The sequence below is a fragment of the Trachemys scripta genome, chromosome 9 (genome assembly GCF_013100865.1).
Source record: "Trachemys scripta elegans isolate TJP31775 chromosome 9, CAS_Tse_1.0, whole genome shotgun sequence".
NCBI lineage: Eukaryota > Metazoa > Chordata > Testudines > Emydidae > Trachemys > Trachemys scripta.
The window spans coordinates 12,878,378-12,904,496 of NC_048306.1; the positions used below are offsets into that span (position 1 = coordinate 12,878,378).

At 42.6% G+C, this 26,119-nt stretch overlaps 1 protein-coding gene across 6 annotated transcripts in view; it reads right to left on the minus strand.

Moving 5' to 3' along the window:
- The window catches only part of KIAA1210 (KIAA1210 ortholog), a 94,900-nt gene that overhangs the window by 53,026 nt on the left and 15,755 nt on the right, over nucleotides 1-26,119 (minus strand). For 4 of the 6 annotated variants that reach the window (XM_034780695.1, XM_034780692.1, XM_034780691.1 and 1 more), the window contains exon 1: nucleotides 17,138-17,363. The exons of the other annotated variants lie outside the window; for them this stretch is intronic. In XM_034780695.1, coding sequence (XP_034636586.1) covers nucleotides 17,138-17,172 — 35 coding nt within the window. In that variant the 5' untranslated portion in view covers nucleotides 17,173-17,363. Of the gene's footprint in view, nucleotides 1-17,137; nucleotides 17,364-26,119 lie in introns of those variants that run through there. 6 annotated transcript variants of the gene reach the window in all.

Consider the following 26,119-nt stretch of genomic DNA (forward strand, 5'->3'; position numbering starts at 1 on the left):
AGGGCTGCCCGGCAAACCGTGAAGCTGGTAGCGCTCGGGCAGCCCTTTTCGCATGGCTGGGAGGGAGGAGGGGGAGTTAGGGCGGGGACTTTGGGGAAGGGGCAGAGTTGGGGCGGGGCCGGGTGGGGACAGGGGCAGGGCCAGGGCCCGTGGAGTGTCCTCTTTTTTTATTTTTTTAAATATGGTAACCCTAGCAGAGCACTTAGCTGATCATAGTGAACCCAGTAAGAGTACTGCTCAATTTTCAGATCCCCTGAGAAAATTAGACCTGGAAGCTATTGAAACGCTACAAATGTGGAACCTCACCATGCTCTTTGTATGACGAGCACAGCAAAAGCGCACTTTGCGGGCCAGATTCTGATCCCCTTACTCATGTTGAGTAGTATCTTACTCCACAAATAGTCCTACTGAAGGCAGCTGCTAGTACAAGTCAGGGGATCCGAACCTGACCCTGAGTTACCGGATATCAAAAAAAGATCTACAACCTCTTCTGCACTAGATTGGTCTTGTTAAAAATTTCCAGCCGTTGCTACCATCACCAGTGAGAGCGCTACTGGAGACAGGCCACTGGCTGCTTTAAGTAGGCATAACAGCGTGGTAGTTAAAACACTCCCATTGTGATCAGCACTGGTCAGAGTGAGAGTGAGAAGTTTAAGAAAGGAAAAAACCCTCTAGTGACAGGGAAGCTGATGAGTAATAGGATCTTAATAAAGACTAATTTGCATGCAGAGAGAGTTTTCATCCAGAAACTTGAGAAAGGTTAAAGGCCTTTTCCCAAGGAGCACAAATAATAAAGTATTAATTGCCACCAGGAAGGCTAGATAAGCAGCAAGATGATATTTAATATCAATAAAAATTCCCTCTGAGGATCAACGAGGGGTCAAAATTCCCTGACACCTCAGACAGCGCTCAACTCCATGTCCTACAGAGATCTCCAGAGCAAAGAACAGTCCGTAGAAAAGGCCGTATTCATCACTTTCTTATTCTTGATTCAGGCAAACCCCCTCTTGACCTCAATGAGGAGGTTTGCCTGAGTAAAGAGCAGGGCCCGAAGCCGCTGCGTTCTTTACCCCCACAGTTTGCATTCCAGAGGCTTTTCCTGACAGAGTTTCTGAAGGATTTCTGCTACCCAACAGTGTCCGAAGCATCACACTCTGCCCTCCTAGCGTGCGTGTATGTAGCACTAATGGAAAGCAGCTGGTGTGCTGAATTCTAGGATTTTTTTTTTTTTAATGTAACAGGGAGGAAATGCCTTTCATACAGCCACACAGACTCAGTCTGTAATTGTGTGAAAAGCCAAAGGGATAAGAAGGGGGAAGGGCAAAATGAGACAAAAAACATTCAGAAGCTACCCTTCCAAACTAGGTGGAAATAAAAACCGGTGTTAACAACACTGGAACGAGGAACACTAACGCCTCTTTATGTCGTATGGTGCAATATCTCCATCAGTTCATTCCCCTCTCTACAGTCACGAGACTCAGGCCCAGGTCCTCAAAAGTATTGAGGCACCTAACTTCCATTGATTTCAATGCTAGCCTTTCCACACTAAGATTGTGCTAGTTGCAACCGGGTTAGCCAAACCCCCTGCATAATGATCTACAGCATGTTTTCTCCAAAACATTTTGCAGGAAAAAATATCCTGTCCACATAAGTCAGGAAAAGTATGGCGGAACCATGTTTTAAAGGACTGAAGCACACACAGTTAGGACCTCAGCGTGGACAGGATTTTAGCCATTATAGGCCAGACAGATCCTTTGCTGTTGTAAACCAGCATAGATTCATTGACCTCAACAGAGCTATACTGTACCGATTTGCACCTTATTAGAAATCGGTCAAAACTTTTTCCCCACACAGCAATTCATCCTCTTTAAACTGCCACCAGGAAACTTTTAGGAGACAGTTGGAATGAGGCTGCCCACTCCCAGATGTCTTGTTCTTCCACACTGAACATCCATTATTTTAGGATGGGAATCAGCAGCGTTATCAAGCAACTGCACTGGGAGACTCAAGTGCATTGTTGGCCTTATGAGACCTTTTCAAAGCTTCATGACCCTGAGAAATTTGGGGGTCGTTTGGAAAACATACATTTAAGATCCTCGAGGATGCTGCAGAACGCAGACTTCACCAGTTGGAGAGTGGACACATCCAGAAAGCCTTGCTGCCTATAGAGATGTTGCAAGAGGTCAGCAACAGGAAATGTCAAGCCACTATCGCTAAACAGCAGACATTCCTCATGCTGATAGCGTCAAAATGCCAGAGACTCTGGTATCAGGATGAAACCAACACTGTGACTCTCTCAGTCACTCCACATGCTTAAAAACAAAACAAAAACGATTCAAATAGTTAGGCAACGGGCATGCTGGAACTGCTGTTTACTGTACTAAATACAATTCCTCTCACTGTTAGCTGGTCCTCCCCACCCCAAACTGTTTAGCTCCACATCTTGCATCTCATCCTATGTTTAGGCCTTAAACTCTTTCGGCCACAGATTATCTTTTATATGATAGCCTAGCGGATAGAGCACTGGACCGCGACTCAGAAGACATGGGTGCTATTCCCATCTCTGCCGCTGGATACTGGGTGAGCTTCATCACCCTATGTCTCAGTTTCCCCATCTGTAAAATGGGGATAATGATACCACAAGCACTTTGAGATCAATGGATGAAAAGTACTATGTAGGAGCTAGGTATTGTTGCTATAATTACAGTGCCTAGTACAATGGTCTTCCAGCCCCTGACTGGGGCCTCTTACATTTTACCACAATACAAGTTATGAATAGCAATAACAATAACATTGCTGGTCTACACCCTTGCCGCATCTACATGTCTGAGTCTCACATTTATCTCATCGAAAGGCACCATCTTATTGTAGGTAACAAAATCGAAAGGCTCAAAAAAGAGAGATTCTGGAGTATTTTTAATAATCAATTATACTTCATAAACACTAACAATGGTGAGGAAAATAGACTAAAACAACAATGAACTGAATGCCAATTTTAAGACATGATATTAAGAGTGTTTCTAAACCTTTTTTTAGATCCTCTCCAAAACAGCCAGTTATCCCTCAATTGGTAGGTTACAAAGTAGCTGGGGTCAGGGGAAAACAGTTCACATAGACTGAATTTCCCTTGGCCAACTGGAATTCAAGAGGATTTAATACAGATATTTAGTGGCCCAGGAATTCAAAGTGCACGGAGGAAAATAGAAGCTGGCAGAAACTTTCAGAAGTTTAGCTGTGCCATAAGAATTCGCTCTAGTAAAAACAGTCAGTCCTCTTTAGGTTGTGAGAGTGCAAATAAAATGCAGGCTTGATTGTCTCAGATGCTGCTCTTGGCAGTAAACTCGGGAAATCTCTCTTCATCTGCCCTCCCACAATCCAGCTGGTGGTAACATCTAATGCAAGTTCTCAGTGTGGCCCGTTTTCGTGACATTTTCACCATGACAGGATTTTGGCAGGGGCCAGAGACCAGCCTCAAGAGGACAGAGAATCTCCAGAACTCTAATGAATTTAAGCCCTTCCTGGGGAGAGACTCCCCCTCGGATTGGCTGCTTACCCCAACTGCCTTCCTCTTGGGGCTGAGCAACCAATCAGAGCTGCTATTGAAAAAGCTCTGTCCCACACCCCTTCACCTCAGCAGCCTAAAGCCAGTCTCACAAGAGAGAGAGAAAGAGCCCAGCGGCTCAGGGTGGCTCTCCTTCCCCATCCCCTCCTGAGGGCAACAGGCACTAGGGGGCCCCAGCTTCTCCTCCCTCTCAGTACCCAGCCTGGGAAGGAGCGGGGTGGGGGGGGGTGAAGAGCTCCTGGAGCTGGCCTCCCAGCCTGGAAGGGAGAGAAGGAACCTCATTGCATTGCCCCCAGGCCTGGGAGAGTGGATAACCCCTGGAGGGGCAGAGGGGGGTCAGAATTAATAGGATGGGGGCTGGGTATGGGAACAGGAACAATTTGGTGATGGGGGGGAATTGAGCTCCTTCTGTGGGATCCCAAAAATCACCTCGCCCTGTAAATGGCAATGGGATGATGGCCAGTGAGGAAGTTAAAGCAGGAAGGCCACACTTCATGCGCACAATGGGACCAGAATCTCAGCAGGAGTAAATCAATAGAACCATTGCTGATTTACACCAGCCGAGAATCCAGCCCGTTGTGTTTTGAAGGTGGAGGAGCACATGACACACTGGAAGAAAACAAGAGTCTGTAGATGGTGCATCAAAGAAAATGCAAAGCAAATATTGGGAGAAGGGGTTGGAGGGACCAGCATAGGGAAGGGGGAGTTGGAGGAAATAAGCACTGAAAATAAATAGCATTAGAAAAAGAAGGGTTAGGTGGGGGCAGAATTATTTAGGGTCTTTGGGGTCAGGCCATGAGCTGTACACAAGGAATTAAGGAGGAGGGGAGCACTGATACAATTTGTATTTTTTTTTAAAAACAAGAGGGATTCCACCTGGCGGGTTATTCTTGTGACGATAGGGCTTTTTGTACCATTAATTAGGGCCTTATTTAATTACAAATCTAGTAAATTCCCGTTGTTAAACAAACACTAGATCTCAGCCTAGGGAAGGAGGACATGCACTTGATCTATGGGGTATTTTTAGAATTACTAAAAGAGCAGAGAGCTGTTTCTTATCACAGCCCTTTCTTTGATCATACATACTCTAAAACGTAAAACCCAAACCACAAAAACAGACCAACTCTTATCTGTAGGGAAACAGGAGAAAGTTGTCCAACTTTGTTCATCCCAGTAAGAGTCAGAAACAGAAAGCCAGCTTTTTACCATAAATTAGTTTCCCCTTTTTGATCTACTGGCGGTGCGCACAAGATTTAATCCAAACTGCCGATGTGAATGGAGCCAGGTATTTTTAATCATGGTGATTACTCAAGGAGCTCTGGCTACGTTTTCCTGCTGTTTGCCTTTCATACCCTTGCTAGTGTGAACAAGTCCCCAGAGCCTGGCCAATGTAAGCCTTACGGAATTAGCTCCAACTGGATTTAAACAAGTGTCTGAAGTCACACACATCCATATGACGTCAAACACTCAGGTCACATAGTGGCAATACGGACTAAATTTCGCTAAAATGATGGCACATAGCCTGTCATCCCCTGCAAGTGGGTGGAAGTTAGTTTTAAGGTCAAGCTAGTCAAATGGTCTAGTGACTGATCAGTCATGTCAGCCATCCTTTTAGTCTTATCCACTAACTCAAAACCAACCAGTCTGAAACAAAACGAGGAATAAGGCTGCATAAAATTTCCTTTGTGTTTTTTGCTTACAAGCAAAAAAGACAACCATGTACTTTCATCCCGGGAGATTTGTTTCCTACCAATGAAAGAAAGTCAGTCTATATAGATGTCTATCTAGGTACCTATATGGCCCTTATCACCAGATTATTTTTATATATATATATATATATATATATATATATAGACTCTCTCTCTCTGTGGTACTCATACTGACTCAACTCAGAGGACTGCCACCCAGCAGATAGGCAGGCAAACACCTTACCTAGATTATAAAGGCAGAATGGACTACTAGAACCATCTCATCTGAGCTCCTGCATAACTCAGGCCATAGAAATGCACCAAGTAATTTCTGTATCGAGCCCAGTAACTTGCGGCTCAAGAAGAGCACATCTTTTAGAAAGTCATTTAAAGGTGCAGTACACAGAAAAGAGAATTGTAACATCTTCCCTGTATTTACACAGCTACACCCAATGCTATTACGCTGGAGAGGAGTAGCCAATCAAGAATCCTTCTGGCAAAAGCCCAAAGCTGAAGGCAGCAATGGTGTTTGCTGAAACCCATAGTGATACCGCTTTATCACAATAACCAGGCTACTAGCTGGAAGGATGCAATAGCTCACAAGACATCTCTATTCATCTATCAAGCAACTCAGGGGACTCCAGTGAGGGAAGATAGGACCTGTGGGTGGAATGACAGCATCCCCTGTTCACAGATATCTTGAGTGTGATGCAAAGACTTACCCACTTTCTGAATTTCACCTTGTTAACAAACATAACAACAAATCATAAACCTCAGACTTTTTTCCCCCCTGAGCGTGGCTGTTTCTAGGATTTTTTCCTCCAGGATACCAACTTCTATGCTATACAAGCAACAGCATGAGAACCAACCAGGACACCCACCCACCACTCTCAGTTTCTCTCTAGCTCAAAGGAAGATATTTTCACCCCTTTTGTAACAAACAGAAGCAACCTCGTCTGGTTGCCAAAGTGAATCAGCAAAATAACTCCACATCCCAATCAGGTTTCTAGCCACTGACACGTTGCTCCAGTTACATATTTGATGGTAAACAGAATTACACCAAAGGCAGCATGAGCATTTTCCTTAGAGCTACATATTTCTCAAAATACATCCCACTTGAATGTGAGTGACTGTGTGACTCAACAACTCCACAGTTGGACAAGAGTTATACATGTGTTGTCTGGCAAACACATAGCTGCATATTTCTCAGAATGAATAAGCATTAGTGAATTCTTTATGAATAAGAGTCAAAGAGCATGATTCACTTAATTAGCACCAGACTTCTGGAGTTACAAGGCCAAGAGAAACAGCCCCAACAAAAACTGGAAGTTGGAGCACCCTCTTTGTTCTTTAACCATTCATGCCAAGGCTAACTCATGGCTTGTCTACACACAAACATTATACTGCTTAAACCAGGGGTTCTTAAACTGGGGGTTGGGACCCTTCAGGGGGTCGCAAGGTTATTACATGGGGGGTCGCGAGCTGTCAACCTCCACCCAAAACCTCGCTTTGCCTCCAGCATTTATAATGGTGTTAAATATATAAAAAAAGTGTTTTTAATTTATAAGGGGGGGAGGACTCAGAGACTTGCTATGTGAAAGGGGTCACCAGTAAAAAAGTTAGAGAGCCACTGGCTTAAACTATACTGGCCCTCCACACTAGGGGTTGTATCAGTATAACTATTACGTTAAAAAAACCCTCCTAACTAGCATAAAAGTTCTGTGTAGCTCATGCCTCTGTTTTCTAATCTATATCATTCTGGAAAAGCTGAAGTGCTAGTACTGTCTTGGTTGCAAAGATAATAAATCAGCAATCACTGCTTAAAGTTTGTAAACAGTGAAGGCAAAATCAGATAAATCTGTAAGTGACTGTATTTTTGTGTGTTCGTACGCTGCTTAGCACAGTAAGGCCCTGGTCCATGACTAGATGTTACCCCAATAACAATCATTAATGAAAATAAAATAATAAGATAAGAGCTGGGAAGAGCCAACAGGCCTGCAATTAATTTGTTAATTTGTTTCTAATATTTTATTTAGTAAAACTCCTTGATTATTGTTTTAGCCAGCCTTGAAATGTGACCTGGAAGTGATTTGATTCAGGACTGAAAGGTTGTCTAATATCAGATAGAGCTTTGTGCGTCTTCTGCTTAACTATTTCCTTACAATACTCCTTTGAGCACCAACTTTCAGAATTGCAGCTTCCCCCCATTATGTTAGGGGGACTGTTTTTCCTTTTCCCCAGTGATAGATTCACTCTGGTCTCAGAGAAAGCTGGGTGGCAATTGGCTCTAGGTCTCACGACACCAATTCAATTAAGTCCTGCATTTGACGTGCAAATCGGACCTAATAAACGTTTTGCTGTAAGCAGCTGTAGCAAGGTTTCAACTTTTAAAGCCAAGTCTAGATCATCATACTGGAGATTTTAAACTCTTCGGGGCTCTATGTATGACAAGGAAATTACCGGCGAATCTCTCCCGATGGTTGGAAGGATACAAAGCCAGATACTTTAGTTTTGTCTACCCTGCAACTGGAGGTGTGATTGCAGCTCGGGAAGGTGTACCCATGATAGCTTTAATCTAGCTCACACTGCTAAAAATAGCAGTGAAGATGTGGTGGTACGGACCGTGGCACAGGCTGGACAAGCCTACTTGGAGCCCTGGATATGTACTCACATTGCTAATCCATGCCATATTTTCACTGCTATTTTTAGCTGTGCTAGATAGATTAAAGCTAGGTGTACCCCCCTACTCAAGATGTAAGCACACCTCCGACTGTAGTGTAGATACATCCTTTGAGCAATACAAGTTCCCCTCTACGAAGATGACATAATGGAAAACTATGATTAAATCTTTTCACATCTCAGTCTTCTAAAATAAGATAAACACAGAATTCACAGTAAAATGCTAGAAAGGATGCCACGGTACAGGGAATCACCTTCACATCTTTTGGGGTTGTGTCTACCTGAAAGGGTTCTGTTTGATTTTAAAAAAATGGGGAAAGAATTATTTCAGTTGTGTGTCCCCCAAATTTGCCATTAGGAAAACGTCCTTACTTGCTGAAATACCCGTTTAGAAGGTTTGTGACTGTAGCCAATAAATATATCTGCAAAAACAAATACCATCCACAGAAATGAGGGGGAACAGAATAAAAATTAGGAGATATGGAGTGACTCACTACCTGCATTGGATTAACAACTGAATTTTCTATGGTAGGATGATCCAAATGGGATGAAATGACTAAAAGTAGATCAATGATCTAATTTTTTTTTAAATGGTATGTCTTGTACCAACTGTAACTAATCATCTACACTGCCACAACTCTGCCATTTCCCTTACGAGCTACATTTGCTAACATAAGAACATAAGAATGACAATATCAGGTCAGACCAATGGTCCATCTAGCCCAGTATCCTGTCTTCTTACAGTGGCCAGTGCACCCATTCAGAGGGAATAAACAGAACGGGGAAATTATCAAGTGATCCCTCCTACTTGCCCAGTCCCAGCGTCTGGCAGTCAGACTTTAGGAACACCCAAGATGCGTCCCCTGACCATCTTGCCTTGTAGACATTGATGGACCTCTCCTCCATGAACTTGCCTAACTTTTTTTTTAATCCAATTATACTTTTGGCCTTCACAACATCCCCTGGTAATGATTCCACAGATTGACTATGCATTGTGTGAAGAAATACTTCCTTATGTTTGTTTTAAACCTGATGCCTATTAATGTCATTGGGTGACTCCTGGTTCTTGTGCAATGTGAAGGGGGTAAATAACACTTCCTTATTTACTTTCTCCACACCAGTCATGATTTTTTAGACCTCTATCCTATCCCCCCCTTAGTCGTCTTTTTTGTAAGATGGCCACACCCAGTCTTTTTAATCTCTCCTCACATGGAAGGTGTTCCATGCCCCTAAGAATTTTGTTGCCCTTCTCTGTACTTTTTCCAATTCTAATACACCATTTTTGAAATGGGGGAACTAGAACTGCATGCAGTATTTAAGATGTGGGCATGCCATGGATTTATATAGTGGTATTATGATATTTACTTTCTTATTATCTACCCCTTTCCTAATGGTTCCTGACATTTTGTTAGCTTTTTTGACTGCCACTGCACATTGAGTGGATGTTTTCAGAGAACTATCCACGATGACTCCAAGATCTCTTTTTTAAGTGGTAACAGCTAATTTAGACCCCATCATTCTATATGTATAGTTGGGATTATGTTGTCCAATGTGCATTACTTTGCACTTATTAACACTGAATTTCATCTGCCATTTCTTTTCCCAGTCACGCAGTTTTGTGAGAGCCTTTTTTGTAATTCTTTGCAGTCAGCTTTGGATTTAACTATCTTGAGTAGTTTTGTATCATCTGCAAATGTTGCCACTTCACCATTTACCCCCTTTTTCCAGATCATTTATGAATATGTTGAACAGCACTGGTCCCAGTATAGATCCTTGGGTGACACTGCTATTTACCCATCTCATTCTGAAAACTGACCATTTATTCCTACCCTTTATTTCCTAACTTTTACCCAGTTACTGATCCAGGAAAGGACCTTCCTTCTTATCCCATGCACTCTCTTTTAATACTTACGTAAGACAACAGGGCCTGGTCCTGTAAACACTTATTTACCAGGCATAGTGCTCATTATTGTGAATAGCTCCAATGTGCAATGCCCACAGTCAGGGTCATGATTTGTACTGTCAACAATTCTGTTTCATCTCAGTAACAACGTTTCTTTTTAGTGGGGTGAGTATATGCAGCCTGAATTTCTTTATACAGTTCCTCTTCCTAAAAGGCTTCTAGCTAATCATCCTCATTTAGCAGAGTCTCATTGTAGCAGGCCTGAGCCTGGTGCCATAAGGAATCCCAGCCCTGGGCCAAATGGGACCATGTTCTGTAAATCCTGGGTTGGGTATTGGTTCATAGCTCTGGCCTTTGGGTTTTCAGTACTACTAAACATATAGTTTGTAATGCTAAACATGCTATAATTTAGTTACTTGAATAGTAACGTTCCCTGATGCTCAGTGCAAACTGCTAATTTTCAAAGACAAATATAGTGCGTTAGAAGTGACTTGAAATACTTGGCTGAAAGTTCCGCACGCCAGCTCAGAAAGTATTTCTATAATATACTACAATTAAGCGCACTTAACGGGTCCACATTTAATGTGGTCACTAAAGATTTCATGGTGGCTTCCAAGAGTACAAGAGTGTGGGTGTTAACCCCCATGTCCTGGCCCAAAACCCAGTTTGGGCAAGTATATTCTGCCTTCCTCAATTCTCCTGCATTTTCAGTGGGCTACTGCATTACTCTCAGGGTCCAAAATTGTTGCGAGGGGTGTTTGTATTGTTACCTGGATGCTGCCTTTGCAGAAGACAGCAGAGAAGTGGATTAAGAGATTGCTCAGAATGGTTTTTAAAGTGCTTTGGGTCCTTTGGAGGAAAAGCATTATAAGATAACACACCCAGGATGAGAGCCAGTGAAATTCTTTTTATATATATATTTTTTTTTTATTTTGGGGGAATTTCATGTTCTTTCATTTTATCTATTTTATCCATGGGGCTTGTGGTGGTGGGAGCAGGGGATTGCAGAGCAAGCTTGCCCTGCACTCACCTTGCGGTGGCAGGTCCTGTCCTGCAGGCCTGGGCCAGGCTCTCTGCTCTGTGTGTTGCGACCTGGAGTATGCAATTGCAGTGCTGCTCAGGTCTGGCCTACCTGCCCCTCCATCCTGATGGCCAAATTTGAGTCAGGGGTGCTGCACCCTTGTACTCCAGCCCAGCTCTCTGGAACAGGAGCAGCATTAGCCACTGCTGCTGAGTGAAGTTTTTTGTTTTATTTTGTGTTATTTCAGATTTGCAAAAACCATAAGGCTCTATGACATTTGGTAAAATTTGTTTCCAATCTGTGCTAGGGGTTGTGGCATGTTACTGCATCTTGTTACCATTCAAACGAATGTCAGAAAGACCATGCAAAGTTCATCAGCATACGTAGTTTAATTCCAGTAAAGAGTATTGCTGGGAACATTGATTGCGAAAGCCCCATTCTGTTCAGTCAGCTGGGCCTTTCTGAGGTTGCCACAGCTGTGCACACATGGGGTCTCCTCAGTGAGACATATACAACCAATTCTTAGGGCTTTTATGTTCAGTGTATGGGGAAAAGTTGATGGGGGAGCATTACCTCAGTAAGGCACCCTAGTGGGAAGGGGGTGAAGTGTGTGTGTGGGGGGGAGTGTAGTATATAGGAATTGGGTAGTATCCCTTTAAATAGTTTCTGAGCTCTCTAGTGGGTGTGTGTGTGTGTGTAAAAAACTTAAGACTTGCATGTTGCGTATAGCTAGTGAACAGTTATTTGGACCCCACTGTGCTAATGTGGTTCCTTCATATTACATTTCCTGTGTAAAGAACAGGACTTGCTTAGGCCACACCCTAATCCTCTCTCCATAGGGAACCCCTCCTCCCTCCCTTACATCTGCACGGAGTCCAAACCCACCAGCCAGCCCAACCCACTTATCCATTTCCCATCCACATCAACACCTGCTTTTGAGGAAACACTTCCTCAAAATGTTCCTCGGGAGTGGACTGTGGCATTCTGTTACTAGGAGCTACTTTTTGTAGTAGACGAAGACACTACATAAATAACTGCAAAAATGATTTTTAAAGTATATTTTTAAAATAATGAATAAAATTAATGAGCCAGATTCTAATGACAGAAATAAGTCACTGCACTTCTCAGCTACTGATGACAAGGCACTTCTTTGGTGCTTGAAAGCATGAGATTCTAACAGTGCTCCTCAGGCATAAACCAACAGCATAATAAAACACACTATGGGTGAAATCCTGGCCCCACTGAAGTCAGTGGCTAAGCCACCATTGACTTCCACGGGGCAGGGATTTTATGCTTTGTTGTTGAAGTTCATGCTAATATAACGCCGACAGACCCCAGTCATCGGCAGGCGGGATTGAACCTGGGACTTCTGGAGCTTAGTGCATGAGCCTCTACTGCATGACTAAATATGGCTGTTAGCTAAGGGTGTGGAGAAAACTCATTAATCTTTCTCTTAGTGGTCTTGGTGCCACTCAATGGGACAGAGCACCACACCCAGCAGGTGTGTGGGTTACACTAACAAGGAACTCAGGGCCATGGAAAATGAGTCCAGGCACAAAGTTTTCATGGAGCCCGGTGAACCCAGGCATCTGGGTTTCACACAGGAATAATGGGAGCCAACTATTCAGGGTTGTCTTTATTTAAAAAAAAGTTCTCTGTTCTGCGGTGTAAAAAGACCCTCACTGCTTAAAATATATTATGGTGAATATTTGCAATAAATGGCTGCTGTCTCCCCTTCCCCGATTGTCAAGAGTTTCCATCCCCTGACCTTGGGCCCCAGCCATGCTGCTTTCCAGCAAGGTGCCGGCTGTTGGGCTTAATTGCCAGCTGTAATCACACTTTTTTGAACCAGTTTCACAGTTTATTTCTGGTGGGAAGCTGCACATTTTTACCTTTTGAACTCTTCAGACTGCTGAACTCAGCAGAACGGGTGTTTTCCCTGCAAGCTCTAATTCTTGCTGGCCAGCTCTGCAGGGAGAATGAAGCTACTTGAGTTACATCAAGACTTTTAAGAGTGAGACAGACTTTGGCAGCAAGAGTATTCTTTTACAAACTCTTTTGAGCCATAATGTATTAGCTGACCTAATACTTCATTGTTAGAACTGCTGCGAGCAATTGATTTTTACCAAGTAGGTCTCTTAGATTACTAAAATCTTCTTAGATTATGTGGCATCCGGCCAGTCACAGTATCATGTGAGTGTGTAGTAAACCATAGTGACTCTGGGAGGGGTGCACACTCTTAGCTTTCTTTGCAAACATTAGTAATTAGTAATGCTGGGCATTGTTCAGCAGTAAATCCCCATCCAGATAAAGCTAATTACCTGACATTTCCTCTGGTTGCAGCTGAAAACTGCCGTATCATATGGATATTCAGGAGGAAAACTGGGGGAAATCCTAACCCTGCTAAAGTCAAGTGTCAAAATTCCCATTGTCTAAGGGCTTCTCCGCATGGCGAGTTACGGCTCGGCAAGCCAGGGTGTGAATCTGCAGCGCACCAGCTCACTTGCAGCAACACTCTGTATAGACACTGCTGCAAGGCTGTGGGAGTGTCAACATGGGACATTACTGCACAGCAGGTTTGCACCCTGGTTTGCTGCTCAGTAACTCAGAGTGTAGACCTGGGCTCTTGGGGATGCTCTAGGGGCTACAGTCCTGCTTTGAATATCTGCAGTGCTGTGTACTGCAGCGCCGAGTGAGTCATTCCTCTCCCCCCTGCCCCTCCACACCATGTACTCCAGCACTTGCAAGGGGATCCTCAAGAGGCAGCCTTATTGCTCTCTACCACCGCACCTGCCCTAGGAGAATCCTTCCAGATCCAGATCCAAGCCTTTCAGGGCCCCTTTATGCTGCTCTGGCCCTTTTCCCCAACATGAAGGTGTCAGAACAGGAGTGAGGATTCCACGTGGAGTTTGTAAGATCAGGAGCAGGACCCCAAACAAAATTGATACTTTAGATCTATCCATGGCTTAATTCCAGTGAAGTAAATGGAGTTACGCCAGGAATGAATCTGGCCCATTGCCTTCCACAGTGCATGGCTTTATTACTGCAGCAGTATCAATGTGAAGGTTTACCTTTAGGGAAGCTGTTTGCCATGGCTCAGGAGTTACTTGCATGATAACAAATATTAAAGTTCCATACATCTTGTTCATGGGCTTGCTTTACTCAAAGCAAATTCCTCTTATCATGTACATTGACAAAACTGCAGAGCTCTATTTCACGTACATTTACAAATGTCCAGGACTGACACGTCACGTGAACTCAAATGTTGGGAAAAAAGTTCCTAAGAGTCCCATCATACAAGCACTGTGTGTCCTTGGGTTTGGCCTCAAAAACGTAAGAGGCTTCTGACTCATTGTCACGCTCATGACTATAGTCTTTACACTGGCTTCTCATATATAGCACTCAGCAATAAAAGATTTTAACTTGCCATCATTTTCTTCCTCTCTCGCTGTGCAACCTCATTACGGTATTATATGCACTCAATAAGATGATAACAAAGCTAGTCTAACAGAATGCATTCAGAAATTGTCATGGCTCCAGGAGTCTTTATAATCAGGGCAACACATCAGCAATTCTAGTATGATTCAGTAAACAGGGCAATGCTCTGGGTCCCATGAGACCCCCAGTTCTGCTAGTGCCCTGCTCTGTGCTCTTAGACAAGACACTTACCTCTGTCTCTATTTCTGCATCCACTCTTCATCTAGCCTATTTAGCTTGTAAACTCTTCAGGGCAGGAACTGTCTGTATCTCTCTGTGTTTGTACAGCACCTCACACTATCGGATTCCAGGGGGTTACTGTGCTGAAAAGAATGTGGAGACTAGAGGAATGGTCCGCTCCAATGGAATTAAACAAGAATCATTTCAATATATCATTCCACCGCTAATGAGACACCCTGATATCTCCAATTGTGGTTTTTTTATGAATTTGTCTCTGTCCGCATGATTCAAAGATCCTCTTATGATGATAAAGAGACCTGGAGAAGATAAGATTTTGGTTCATCTGGTTCCAACTAGGCCACACAAGCAACATAGCTTTAGAGTGGTTCCAGAAAGTTACCTTTAATTAGCACTTCTCTCAGCTGGAGGTAACAAGATAGTAGAATTCTGAATACATAATGGTCATTCTTCATCATAGATACTCTGACAGCATTTTACCAATCCCAATAGAAATACACACACATGTACTGGTGCATTCAGTCTAACTACTGGGGAAGGAAGTGCAGTAATTGTGCAAGTCACTGCATTGGGATAGATGTAAATAAGGAGGAAGAGCAGTAAAGACTATTCCAGTCTTAATCTACACAGGGATAAACTATTCCACAATTGCTATTCCAGCATAACTCCCAGTGTAGACATTCTGTTGCAGAACAGAGTGACTTTTATTCTGGAGTAGAGTGTCTGCACGGGGGACACATGGGGAGCTATATATATTGTTCCTAACAGCAACAGCGATTCTGCTCAATTGCCCCATGTAGACAAGCCCTTAAGGTCAAATTCCTAACAAACCACATAAAAACTTAATCTTGTGCTCCAAACTGTATCACAATGGGGTTTTGTAAATACTAGTTTTAATTGGCAATAGCTAAGATCAAAGTAGAATATGAACATCAAAAGTGAAGGTTGCAAAGTGCTAATAATGGCACTAATCCACCCAGGAACTGATCACAAGACTAAGATGACAGCTTATGAAATGGAGTCGAAACATAAACTCAATGCAGCACTCAAAATAAAGAAAGTCAGGATTCTTTAAGGAAACAAATGCAAACAGTCTGTTACTCCACATTACAAAGATAGAGATTGAATGGGAAACGTACAGACATAATCAAAACCTATTTCACTGAAGCCTCATCTGGCAATTCTTTTTTACAAATGTTCTCCCAAGCTACAGGATCCATTTTTGCCTCAGCCACACCGGATGCTGAACGATTCCTAAGAAAAATGTTTGAGCAGAAATGAAACAAAAATCACTGGCTAGCCTAAGTATGGGGAGTGGTGTTTTAATTATATTAGCCTGGAAAAATCAGATATTCTTGGGTTCCTAATTTAAGACAACATGAGGTGGCTTTCTCACAAATGCAAGTGGAAACATCTATCTCCTCACCAAGTCTGCCTCTTAGCTTATTTTGTTAGCTATGGGCACATTCTCTCTCTTTGTGTGGGTATTACTTTCTCTTCTAAATATTTAAAACCTTTTTATAGACTGTGGCTGAGATATTCAGAGGTTCCTAAGGGAGTTCAAATCCAATGGAAACCCTAGCTGAAATGCAATGGAGTTGGGTGCCCTTTGAATTTCTGAGTCTCCATCAAAGGAATAAGTGCAACAGGCTCCTGGACTGAAGTCTATAATCTGGGGGGAACAGAGGGTGAAATCCTGGCCTCATTAAGTCAATGGGAGTTTACCCATTAGCAGGATTTCACTCACATATTTAACAGTGCTGCATGACAGAAGGATCATGAGTTCATATCTTAAGCTTCAAGATGTAACTCTGTTAGCCTTTTACTGCTATTTTCCTTCCAGTATATCTTGTACTGTATTACAAGCAAAGAGCCCTCTACAGTCTGCTCACTTAAAATATCATCTCAAAACCACTGCTCAGCTTTTACAACAGAATATTTTGTTCCATTCCTTAGCAGGGAGAGTATCAATGGAAAAACCAAGGTGTCTTCATCATTATCTAAAGCACAGACATAAGCATGCAGTGTTCGGTTTTATTCTCCCTTCACAGCTGGCCCCACAAACCATGACAGTGGGGAAACCAAAATTACGTATTTTAAATAAAATCAAAGGACAATTGGACAGTGGAGAGCAAAAATGAAAAACACTTTCAGCCTTTACGTTCAAAAGCTGTGCACATGAATTTCTTACGTAGCATCTAATGCTATGACTCGAGCTGAATTAATGCAGCTCTTTGAAACTAGTGTGCATTTTTCTGTGTTTCTTATTTTTATTCATGATTGTACAACCAATTTAGATAATCTGGAAGAAAGATTTTTTTCTTCTTTCAGTGTAATTGGATAAAAATCTTTTTTGGGATAGTACGTGTTTACAGCTACATTTAGTCCACTAAAGAAAAAATATTTCCAATTCTCATTAGTCTAATATTGCAGACATAACAGCTATTCTGCACTTTGTTATTAAGAATGGCACTTCAGGGTGAGAGCATGGATATTTTATTCGGTGCTGTAGTTCTTATGCAGTATATCAGAGACAGAATTTTAAAGTATCCACTAGAATCAACTAACTTTAGAAAAGGTAGAGGGGGAAGGGTTAGAACGTCACTTACTTTTTACTTTTCAGGCAATTGTAGAATCCAGCCATAGTCCTTCAAGTGAGATATGTTTAATTCATACTCACGTGTGGATGCCAGCACAAAGGTTCTGCAGCTTAGAATTCTGCTCCCCAAATGCCCACACACATACACAAGAAAGCCAGCATGCCGATGCAATTACTAGCCAGATAAAGTTCCTGATCTGAGGCCCACAGTCTCTGCTGAACTGGGTCCAAGGAGGGCTGTGCTTGTTCCATAAATGGTTATGAAATGTTAACTCCCCCTTTTCCTGTCTCTCTCCAACTTTTGGTAACCACAGCATCCTAAGTGAAAAATACCATATGTTGTTTGACTCTGTCTCCCTACAGGGCTAATAAGGGACTCGGTTGTAATTAGGATGTGAAGAAGCCCTGAGGAGATAACCGTGGTTTTTATCAGAGAAAGGCAGACAGAAAACAGTGTCAAGAGCTTTGAAACAGCAATAATATTTTTAAAAAAAGAAAGCCACTTTCCAGCAGTTAAGAAGCAAGGGACCCTTTCAGACACGCCATCTATACTGCAAAAACAGGCATTATACTGCCTCAGTAGAAAACATCTCTATTCTAACAAGCTGCTTTGTACACTACCATGATGATGAAATCCCATGCAATACTGTAAACTCACCCCAAAAGTTTACTTTTGCATATTAACAGAATTTGCTTGGAGTTAAACTATCTGACCAACCCGTTAGAAAAGGATTACCTGACAATGTCCTTTTAAGACAGTTGTATTTGTACTGGAGCTCTCCACTACCATGCTACATTACGCTAAAAAGAAAGGTACCATTTATACTTATCACCATTAATATGGGGCTTTCGCGGGGTCTCTAATCAACTGACACTACAAAGAGAGGTACCTAAGTATTACTATTCTCATTTTCCCCAGTATTCAAACTGGGAAGCTGAAGTGCAGAGGTTAAGCGACTTGCCCAAACGCAGACACAGTAGGCGTGTCAGTGACACAGCTGGAATATAGAACTCCAGAGTGCACCATTCCCAATCCTGTGCTCAGACTAAATCTCCGTCTCTAAAACATTCAGAAGTTTTTTGATTATGAAAGTCACTGTACAGATGCAAAATGCAGTACTAACTGTGATCCAGAAAGATGTCTCGCTTTCTGTTCCATCTGCAGTATGTTAGAGATATCTATTTTATTGGGTTCCAAGTGTCTATCTTTCTGCCAGGCTAACTGTAGAACAGTATTGCCCAAAGCAGTCTACATGGATTCTTTTAGATCTGTCAGCAGCCTTAGGTACCGCTGACCATGAGATTCAATTGCAGACACTAGCAGGGTGAATTAAGCTGCTCTTGAGTGGCTCTATTCCTGTCTTTCTGAGAGAACCCAAAGGGTAGCTGTGGACAATTGCTCCTCTGCTCTGGGGCCCACAGGGACCCATACTGCCAGCTCTTTTGCTCCACAGGGTTGCTAGGGTGGTTACATAGGCTGCAGCATGCAGACAACATTCAGTTCGATGTCTCCATCATACCTGACCCAGCCAGAGCAATTAATGTAACTATCCAGTGCTTGGATTAATTTGGAATGTGGATGAGAGCTGGCTGGCTGTGATTCAGTCCTGGCAAGACTCAGATGTTGTTGGGCAATGAGAATCAAGTGGAAGAGTGGGCAGAAGTTATATCCCCACCCCTCATTAAAGGAGTGTGTCCATCATTAGTAAGACAGGCACAGCTGGAGCGTGCCGATGGGTCTTGGGCTTGTCATGGAGTCCAGGTGGTGGTTGTGGCAACCAGCACTTTCCCCCCAGCTGTGCATGGCAAAACATGTGCGACCATCTCTTCCAATGTGGGCCTTTCCTTGATTACCCATACCTTTGTCGCCTCCCATATAGACTGGTGTACTGTGATCTGTACAGAAGTATACCTTGGGACCACTCAGAAGCTGCAGTCGGTGCAGAATGCAGCAGCCTGCTTAACAAGTGGAGTTGTGTATTGGAAACACATTAGGCCAGTGCTACATGATCTGCACTGGCTCCCAATAAGCTTCCAGTTGGAATTCAGATAGTTGGTTTCTAGCTATAAAGCTCTCAACTGTCTGAGACCTGGATGCTTGAGAGACACTTCTCCCCCAGCTTCCATACTGATGCAGTGGAGATCAGCAGGACTGTTCAAGCTGGAGCTCGATGCGTTTAAATAACAGCCTTCTCTCTGATTGGTCCTCAGTTTTGGAACATGTTCCCTCCATCACTTCCCCACATTTGTTAACTTTTCAGGCACAATTCAAAGCCTGTCTTTTTTTCCTCTCTTCTCCAGTGCTTCTGAGGTGGAGCGGGCTGAGGTAGATATATTTATGAGCAGTCCTTTATTTATGTTATGATTTTAATTTCTGGGATAGATACCCTGACCAAAGGAAAGGCCCCAGAGTGTCCATGTTAGAAATCTGAAGACATAAATAAACAAATTGCAACTTACCAAGTCCTAAAACATAGCCAAGGGTCATCCTCCCCCGTCACTGTAGGAGGAGGACAAAGTTTTGTAATGACTGCCTTTTATTGCCAGAGAACTCAAACAACAAGCAGTTTCATCCATCAGGGATGATACAGGTTCAAGCAGATAAATGCATACAGCTACCCTATTTCCAACATTAAATAGTATTTAGATTTATTTGCAAATTAGGCAGGTCTCTCAGAGTCTTGAAGAGTTGCTAATATTCCCTCCATTTCATAGACTCATTGAATGTCAGGGTTGGAAGGGACCTCAGGAGGTCATCTAGTCCAACCCCTTGCTCAAAGCAGGACCAATCCCCAGACCGATTTTTGCCCCAGATCCCTAAATGGCCCCCTCAAGGATTGAACTCAGAACCCTGGGTTTAGCAGGCCAATGCTCAAACCACTGAGCTATCCCTCCTTCTAAGAACTCTTACCAGTCCCCTGCTTCAGGACCCGTCAAGAGTACTTTGGCAACTATTTCACACTTTCGCAGGTTTTCTTTCCTGAAATCTCCCTAACCACTTTGTTCCATTTTCTTCAATGTCACTTGTGTCTGCCTCTCTCATTTCACCAGCTTTCCATTCCTCTCTCCTCTTCTCCATTCTTGACTTAATGCAATCGCAAACGGAGAAGCATCAGATGCTGTCTTTTTGTCTGAATTTCGGCTGCCCAGGCTGCCAGACATATAGGATATCTTCATTCTCACACGTTACATCTTATGTTCTTGTCAGTCACTGGTAACAATTCAATGCCCTTTTCACAGAGTTCATTTACAATCTCAAACAATTCCCAGCCCTTTGTCCCTTTCATTTTTGATGCATACTGTTCCCAGAACTCTTCTGGTCTTGCCTTCATGTCTCAACTCACCTATAACATCTTTGTCTTCTCTTCTTTTAAGCCATTGGTTAGGTGCACCCAGATGTTGATGAAAGAGCAGGTGAAGAGAGATCAAAGGGCAAGTATTGCCTAAGCATATCACCTCCTAACATTCCCATGCTTGGGGAATCTCAGCAGCCAGCCACAGAACAAAGGAGAAACCCTGGATCGGTTAAAGTCAATGGGAGTTTTGCCATTGATTTCAGCAGAGCTAGGACTTCAATCTCAAAAGAATGGACATAAAGGGTGATGTTATTGTGGTGACTTGTCACAAACAACCATGTGTGGGATAAATTCCACCCTCAGTTATACTTGCCCAATGCCACTGAAGTTAACAGGAGTGTTTCTGAGGGCAGAACTGGGTAACATATACGACAACCTTTGCATGGTGCATATTTTTATCAGAAGAGCAATGTTGCTGACTCTTGCAATTTTATCACAAATTTCATGATAGTTGATGTTTTTCCTAAAGACCCAGGTCCTGGAGTCATAGGATTAGGAGATAATCTTTGTTTTGTATTTTTAATTTATTACAATAAATTAGTAGCCCTCATGGTTGCACAGAAAAGATTTAAAATACGACTAAAGGGTCAAAAGCCAGAAAGCAAATAAAGAACGGCACATTTATTTTTTTCCTCACTTGTGACTTTTAGAGGATTGATTTGTGGTGTTTGCTTGGGGGTAGCAGTGCTGTAAGACAGGATTCCCATAAGCATTTCCCTTGAGAATACTGCCAGGCAAGAATAGATCTATGATGGACCAGTCTCTTTGGAAGGGTAAACACTGAAGTGGAGAGAAGCAACATTTATTTTGACACTTGGGGGGGGGAACACACCCTCAAATTTAAGAGAGCTGACAAATATACCCAGGTTGGAAGTCCATTGGGATAGGGACCATGAGTCCAATATCCCACTCTGTTACACCAGTTTAATGATGGTGCAACTCCATTGAATGGATTTAGGAATCAAACCCCATATCTTCATTCTCTGTAAAGCAGCATGCACCAAGTAAAGGGTATTTATGCATGTATCCCATGACCAACTCGATCATAGGGGCATAGTTTCCTGGCGGTGCCCATCTCTTCTCCGGGACAAAGGCACTGTATACAGATGTTAAATAATAATAATAAATGAACAAACATTACTATCGGAACCGAATCATAAAATCACACACATAAAATCCATTTACGAGAACAGGGAAAGATGCTACCTACAGCAGAATTCAGTATTATTCATAACAGAATTGAAAATCAAACCCAAGCTCAGCAAGTGGAAGCTTCCAGTCGTTGGGAGGATGCTAAGAAGCAGAATGTACACACACACACACACACACAATACCACTTACATTTGTAACCTAATGAGTTCCATTGTTGTACTGAATTATAATTTGTCAAGATGACTCCATGTTGAACTCCTAGTTCAAACAAACAAGAGTTGGCTAGAGACAGAGAGTCTCCACCCAGCATAGAAAGTCAACTGAAAGAATGCTGAAATCAAAACTCTGGCTATGGAGTAGCAACCACCCAAAAAGGAACTCCCAGAGATTACTATGAAACTTTATGACTCGTTTACCCTATGAAACCTTGGAAATAGGATCTGGTCCGAAATCTGTCTGGCACTCAATTCTGGAGAGGCTGCCAACTGCAATATTTATAAGAAGAAAAGAAGGAAACCCCATCAGAAATGTGAATTGCAGTTAAAAAAAAAAGGACAAAATTCAGCGGCAGGGCCCAACTCTGCTCGCAGTGATCTCAACAGCAAAAGCCCATTCATTTAGTAGGTACCAAATTGGGCCGATAATCCTCAGTGGATCAGACTCTTCATTAATATGAAGTAGATTCCCTCTCATCTTTCCTCCCAAGATATGAGCTTGTCCCCCAGGAAAATATGTGTTTCTATACTTTTGTTGTTGCCTTGAAGTTATTTATTTTAATACAGAAACCTGCATTTGCTGGTTTTTATTTAGGCAAAATATAGTCCAGTTTCCAAAAGGTGACATTTTATGCACATATATGGATCAATGTCTGTAAAACCCTTTTCTTTTTAAACAGTACTCACTACTTACTGCTATTATTCTTTATCATTTGTACTGAGTAGCACCTAGAGACCCCCATATTAACTTTTTCAGCTGTAGATATGAAAGCACTTTACAAATGCAGGTAAACATCATCATTCCTATTCTAAAATGGGGAAACTGAGGCACAGAGAGGTTAAGTTACTTGCCGAAGGCCGCATGGCAAGGCAGTGGCAGACCTGATGTTAAACCACTTGACTCATTGTCGGGTACCCTACCAGTGGATCACTCACCCTCCAATAGTTAAACAAGTCTTAATACACATCTGGGGGACACACAAAATCTCAGCACTTGGCCACATGGGAGCACTGTACTAGCCAAACGACAGCAGCGTGCAGATCTCTGCAGTGCTGACAGGGTCTATGAAAGCTGATGGGGATGCGGGGTGCTCAGTTTTAGGGTTAAGACTCAAATCTGCATTTCCCCAAGGTTTGTGGGTTGGGTTTAGCTGCAGTGTTCCAGCCCAGGTTCATTTTTAACTACACTCGACTCTGAACTACCTTGGCTTTGCTGACTCAAGTATAACCTTCCCCTCCCATCATCTCAAGGTAGGGTGACCAGACAGCAAGTGTGAAAAATCGGGACGGGGGTGGGGGGTAATAGGAGCCTATATAAAAAAAAGCCCCCAAAATTGGGACTGTCCCTATAAAATCGGGACATCTGGTCACCCTATCTCAAGGTAGTTTGCATGCACTGTGTTTAATTAAAGTAACAACTGACATGGCTCACATTCGCTGCTGCTGCTCCTCCTCTCTGGCTTGACACCCAAGCATCACTCTGAGCCAGTGTTGAGCTGAGACAGTCACTGGGCACCCAAATCGATCAGCGCATTGTTTCCCTGCATGTGAAAGCAGAGCAAGGATTCCAAGTGGCAAGTTGCTGAGTCATAGCTCATTTAAAGAAAGGTGTTGCCTCAGCATGGAGGAGCATCATTGGGGAATCAAAGGTAAAGTTTACTCAGGAATTTCTTAACTTCTGCACAAACCCACAGGGAATGAGGCAGGCATGTCCAGGCAGAGCCCAGTTACTCACCAGCCCATCTTTCTGATCTGGGATTATAGAGAAATGTTTTGTATTAAAAAGTAACATCTGAAATCAGAGATTTTTTCCAGACATCTGTACACATCAGCGTACACACAGCAGAAGCCTCTTCAAAGTCAGAGATCATACAGCAATAGGAAATGCAACAGGGGAACCCAAAAAGAGCTAGACACGCTGGCATAGTTCCACAGTCACCTCCCACCCAGTGCATCCGCCTTAAGCTCTACAGCAGAGGTGTCAGAAGCTGCAAATACAGCCAAGAATCAGAAATATGTTTCATATCCAACTTAAGTACTGCAGTTTTAGCAGCCCCTGGCAACCAAGTCTCTATTGAACCAGGATTTAAAAAAAAAAAAAAAAAGAATCCTTCACATAGTTAGAACTTTAAAAAAAAAAATCCACAAGAAGATACCATATTCCACACACAGCTGGGCCACAACCATGTTTCACAACCATTTTAAACATTGGGTTTTTGGGGGGAGGGAGGGAGGGAGCGGGCTTCCTGGTACAGAGGACCAAAATGTCATGTGAATTTTACATTGAGCAATTCTGGGGGCGGAATAGAACTCTTATAACAAACCGGCATTCATCCTTGGGGCTTAACGTTTCTGCTTTTAAGTATATTTTAGGATCTCTGGAATGGCTTCTCATTAAAAGGGCAGACTTTTGGTCTCTCTCATTTTTAGCCTTAACCTCTCTTCTGCAAAGATCTGTGCAGGGTTTACCCATGTGATTGCCATAGGGACCTATACAGTCCTTGGGGTGAACATTCTTTACTACCTAGTTCTCTCCCCCCCCCCCCCTTGCATTCCGCCTCCCCCCCCCCATCAAGAAAAATAAATCATATCATGACTTTTTTCCTTTGTTAAGTTTTGCTGTTGTGAGAATACAGCAGCAAAAATATTAGCAGCAATATATATATGAAAACTATATGCATTTCTAATGTCTGCATCACTATAATATCTGAGCACCAAATAACATTTCACACTTCTATAGCACCTTCTAGCTAAGATCTCAAAGTGCTTTATAAACTTCAGATAATTTAGCTCTACACCATCACTTTTTAGAGAGCTGCAAAATGAGGCACAAAAAAGTTTATGGCTTGGTTTTCAAAGGTGTTGAACATCTGCTGTTTCCATCAACTTCAACATCTCTGAAAAATCACAAGTGACTTGCCACTGCGGCATTTATGGAAGAGCAAGGTCTTTCTTGAATCCAAGTCTCCTAACTTCTCATCCTGTACCTTAACCGCAAGACAATCCAGCCTCCATTAATTGAGCATTATCATATCTTCTACTCGCAGAAGGGAGATTCCTCCTTACACTCAGGCAGGATTTCACTATGATCTTGGTCTTACCAAAATATTTATTAAAATGTGACTTTCCAGTTGAGTTGCATATAGAATATCCTTTCCAATATAATGTAATAAAACTTGTGCAGAAACCTAAATCTAACCTTGGAAATCGCTTTCTCCATAAATCACGCCACTATTCTCGTTGCATTTGCAGCCCGGATTGTTTAGCTGTATGCTCACATAAACAGGACTCAGGAAACATCTTCTTGAAGTAGGAACAGATCCAACAATGAGATTCCCTTGCTGCCAAATGAGCTTAGCTTAGGAATTTTCAGTGAAAGCCCTTCATTGCTACAGAGACGGCTGAGTAGGCATCACTTTTACACGCTGCAGCATCAGAGCGTTAAAGAAACAGGGTTGGAATAAGGTACAATGTTCTGGGGAAAATAAACAAGAACAAACAAGTGGAGATAAGAGGATTTCTGCCTTTCATAGTTTACACACTAAGACATCCATCTGTGCTTAATTTTAGAAAAAAAACAGGATCAAATCCTGTCCCTGAAAATACAGAACTGAGTCTCTTAGACTGTGTATCTGTATCAGCTCTTGATTCATGTATATGAGCCTGGGGGATTTTTTAGGCTACTTACTTTGGAGTCTGTTGATCTAATTGCATTCCTTTTTACTCTCTGTGCAAGATGTCTTTTCAATTACTCCCCTATTGCAGGAGTCTGTGTAAGACAAGCTCCTTCAATACCAAGGATATTTTAAAAAAAAGAAAAGAAAAAGGGAAAATATTATTTGATGCCAGGAGTTGATATTTCCAAGCATGAGTCATGTCCTATGGCTAGCTACAGAACATACCATAGAACACACTACTTCCACCAAGGAATTTGAGATAAAGTTCAGTATGTCCTATCCAGGTTATCATGGGTTGTTAAAATATATTAGAGAACATACTGAATCTATCCTGTGTATTCTGGGTCTCCTCAATGCATGAGCAGTCAGACATGAACTCTTCCTGGAGCATTCGGAGTTAAAGGTCATGCCACGTGTCATTCAACAGGTAATTTCCCTTAAATTTGCAACCAGATCAGATTTCAGAGTAGCAGCTGTGTTAGTCTGTATCCGCAAAAAGAACAGGAGTACTTGTGGCACCTTAGAGACTAACAAATTTATTAGAGCATAAGCTTTCGTGGACTACAGCCCACTTCTTCGGATGCATCCGAAG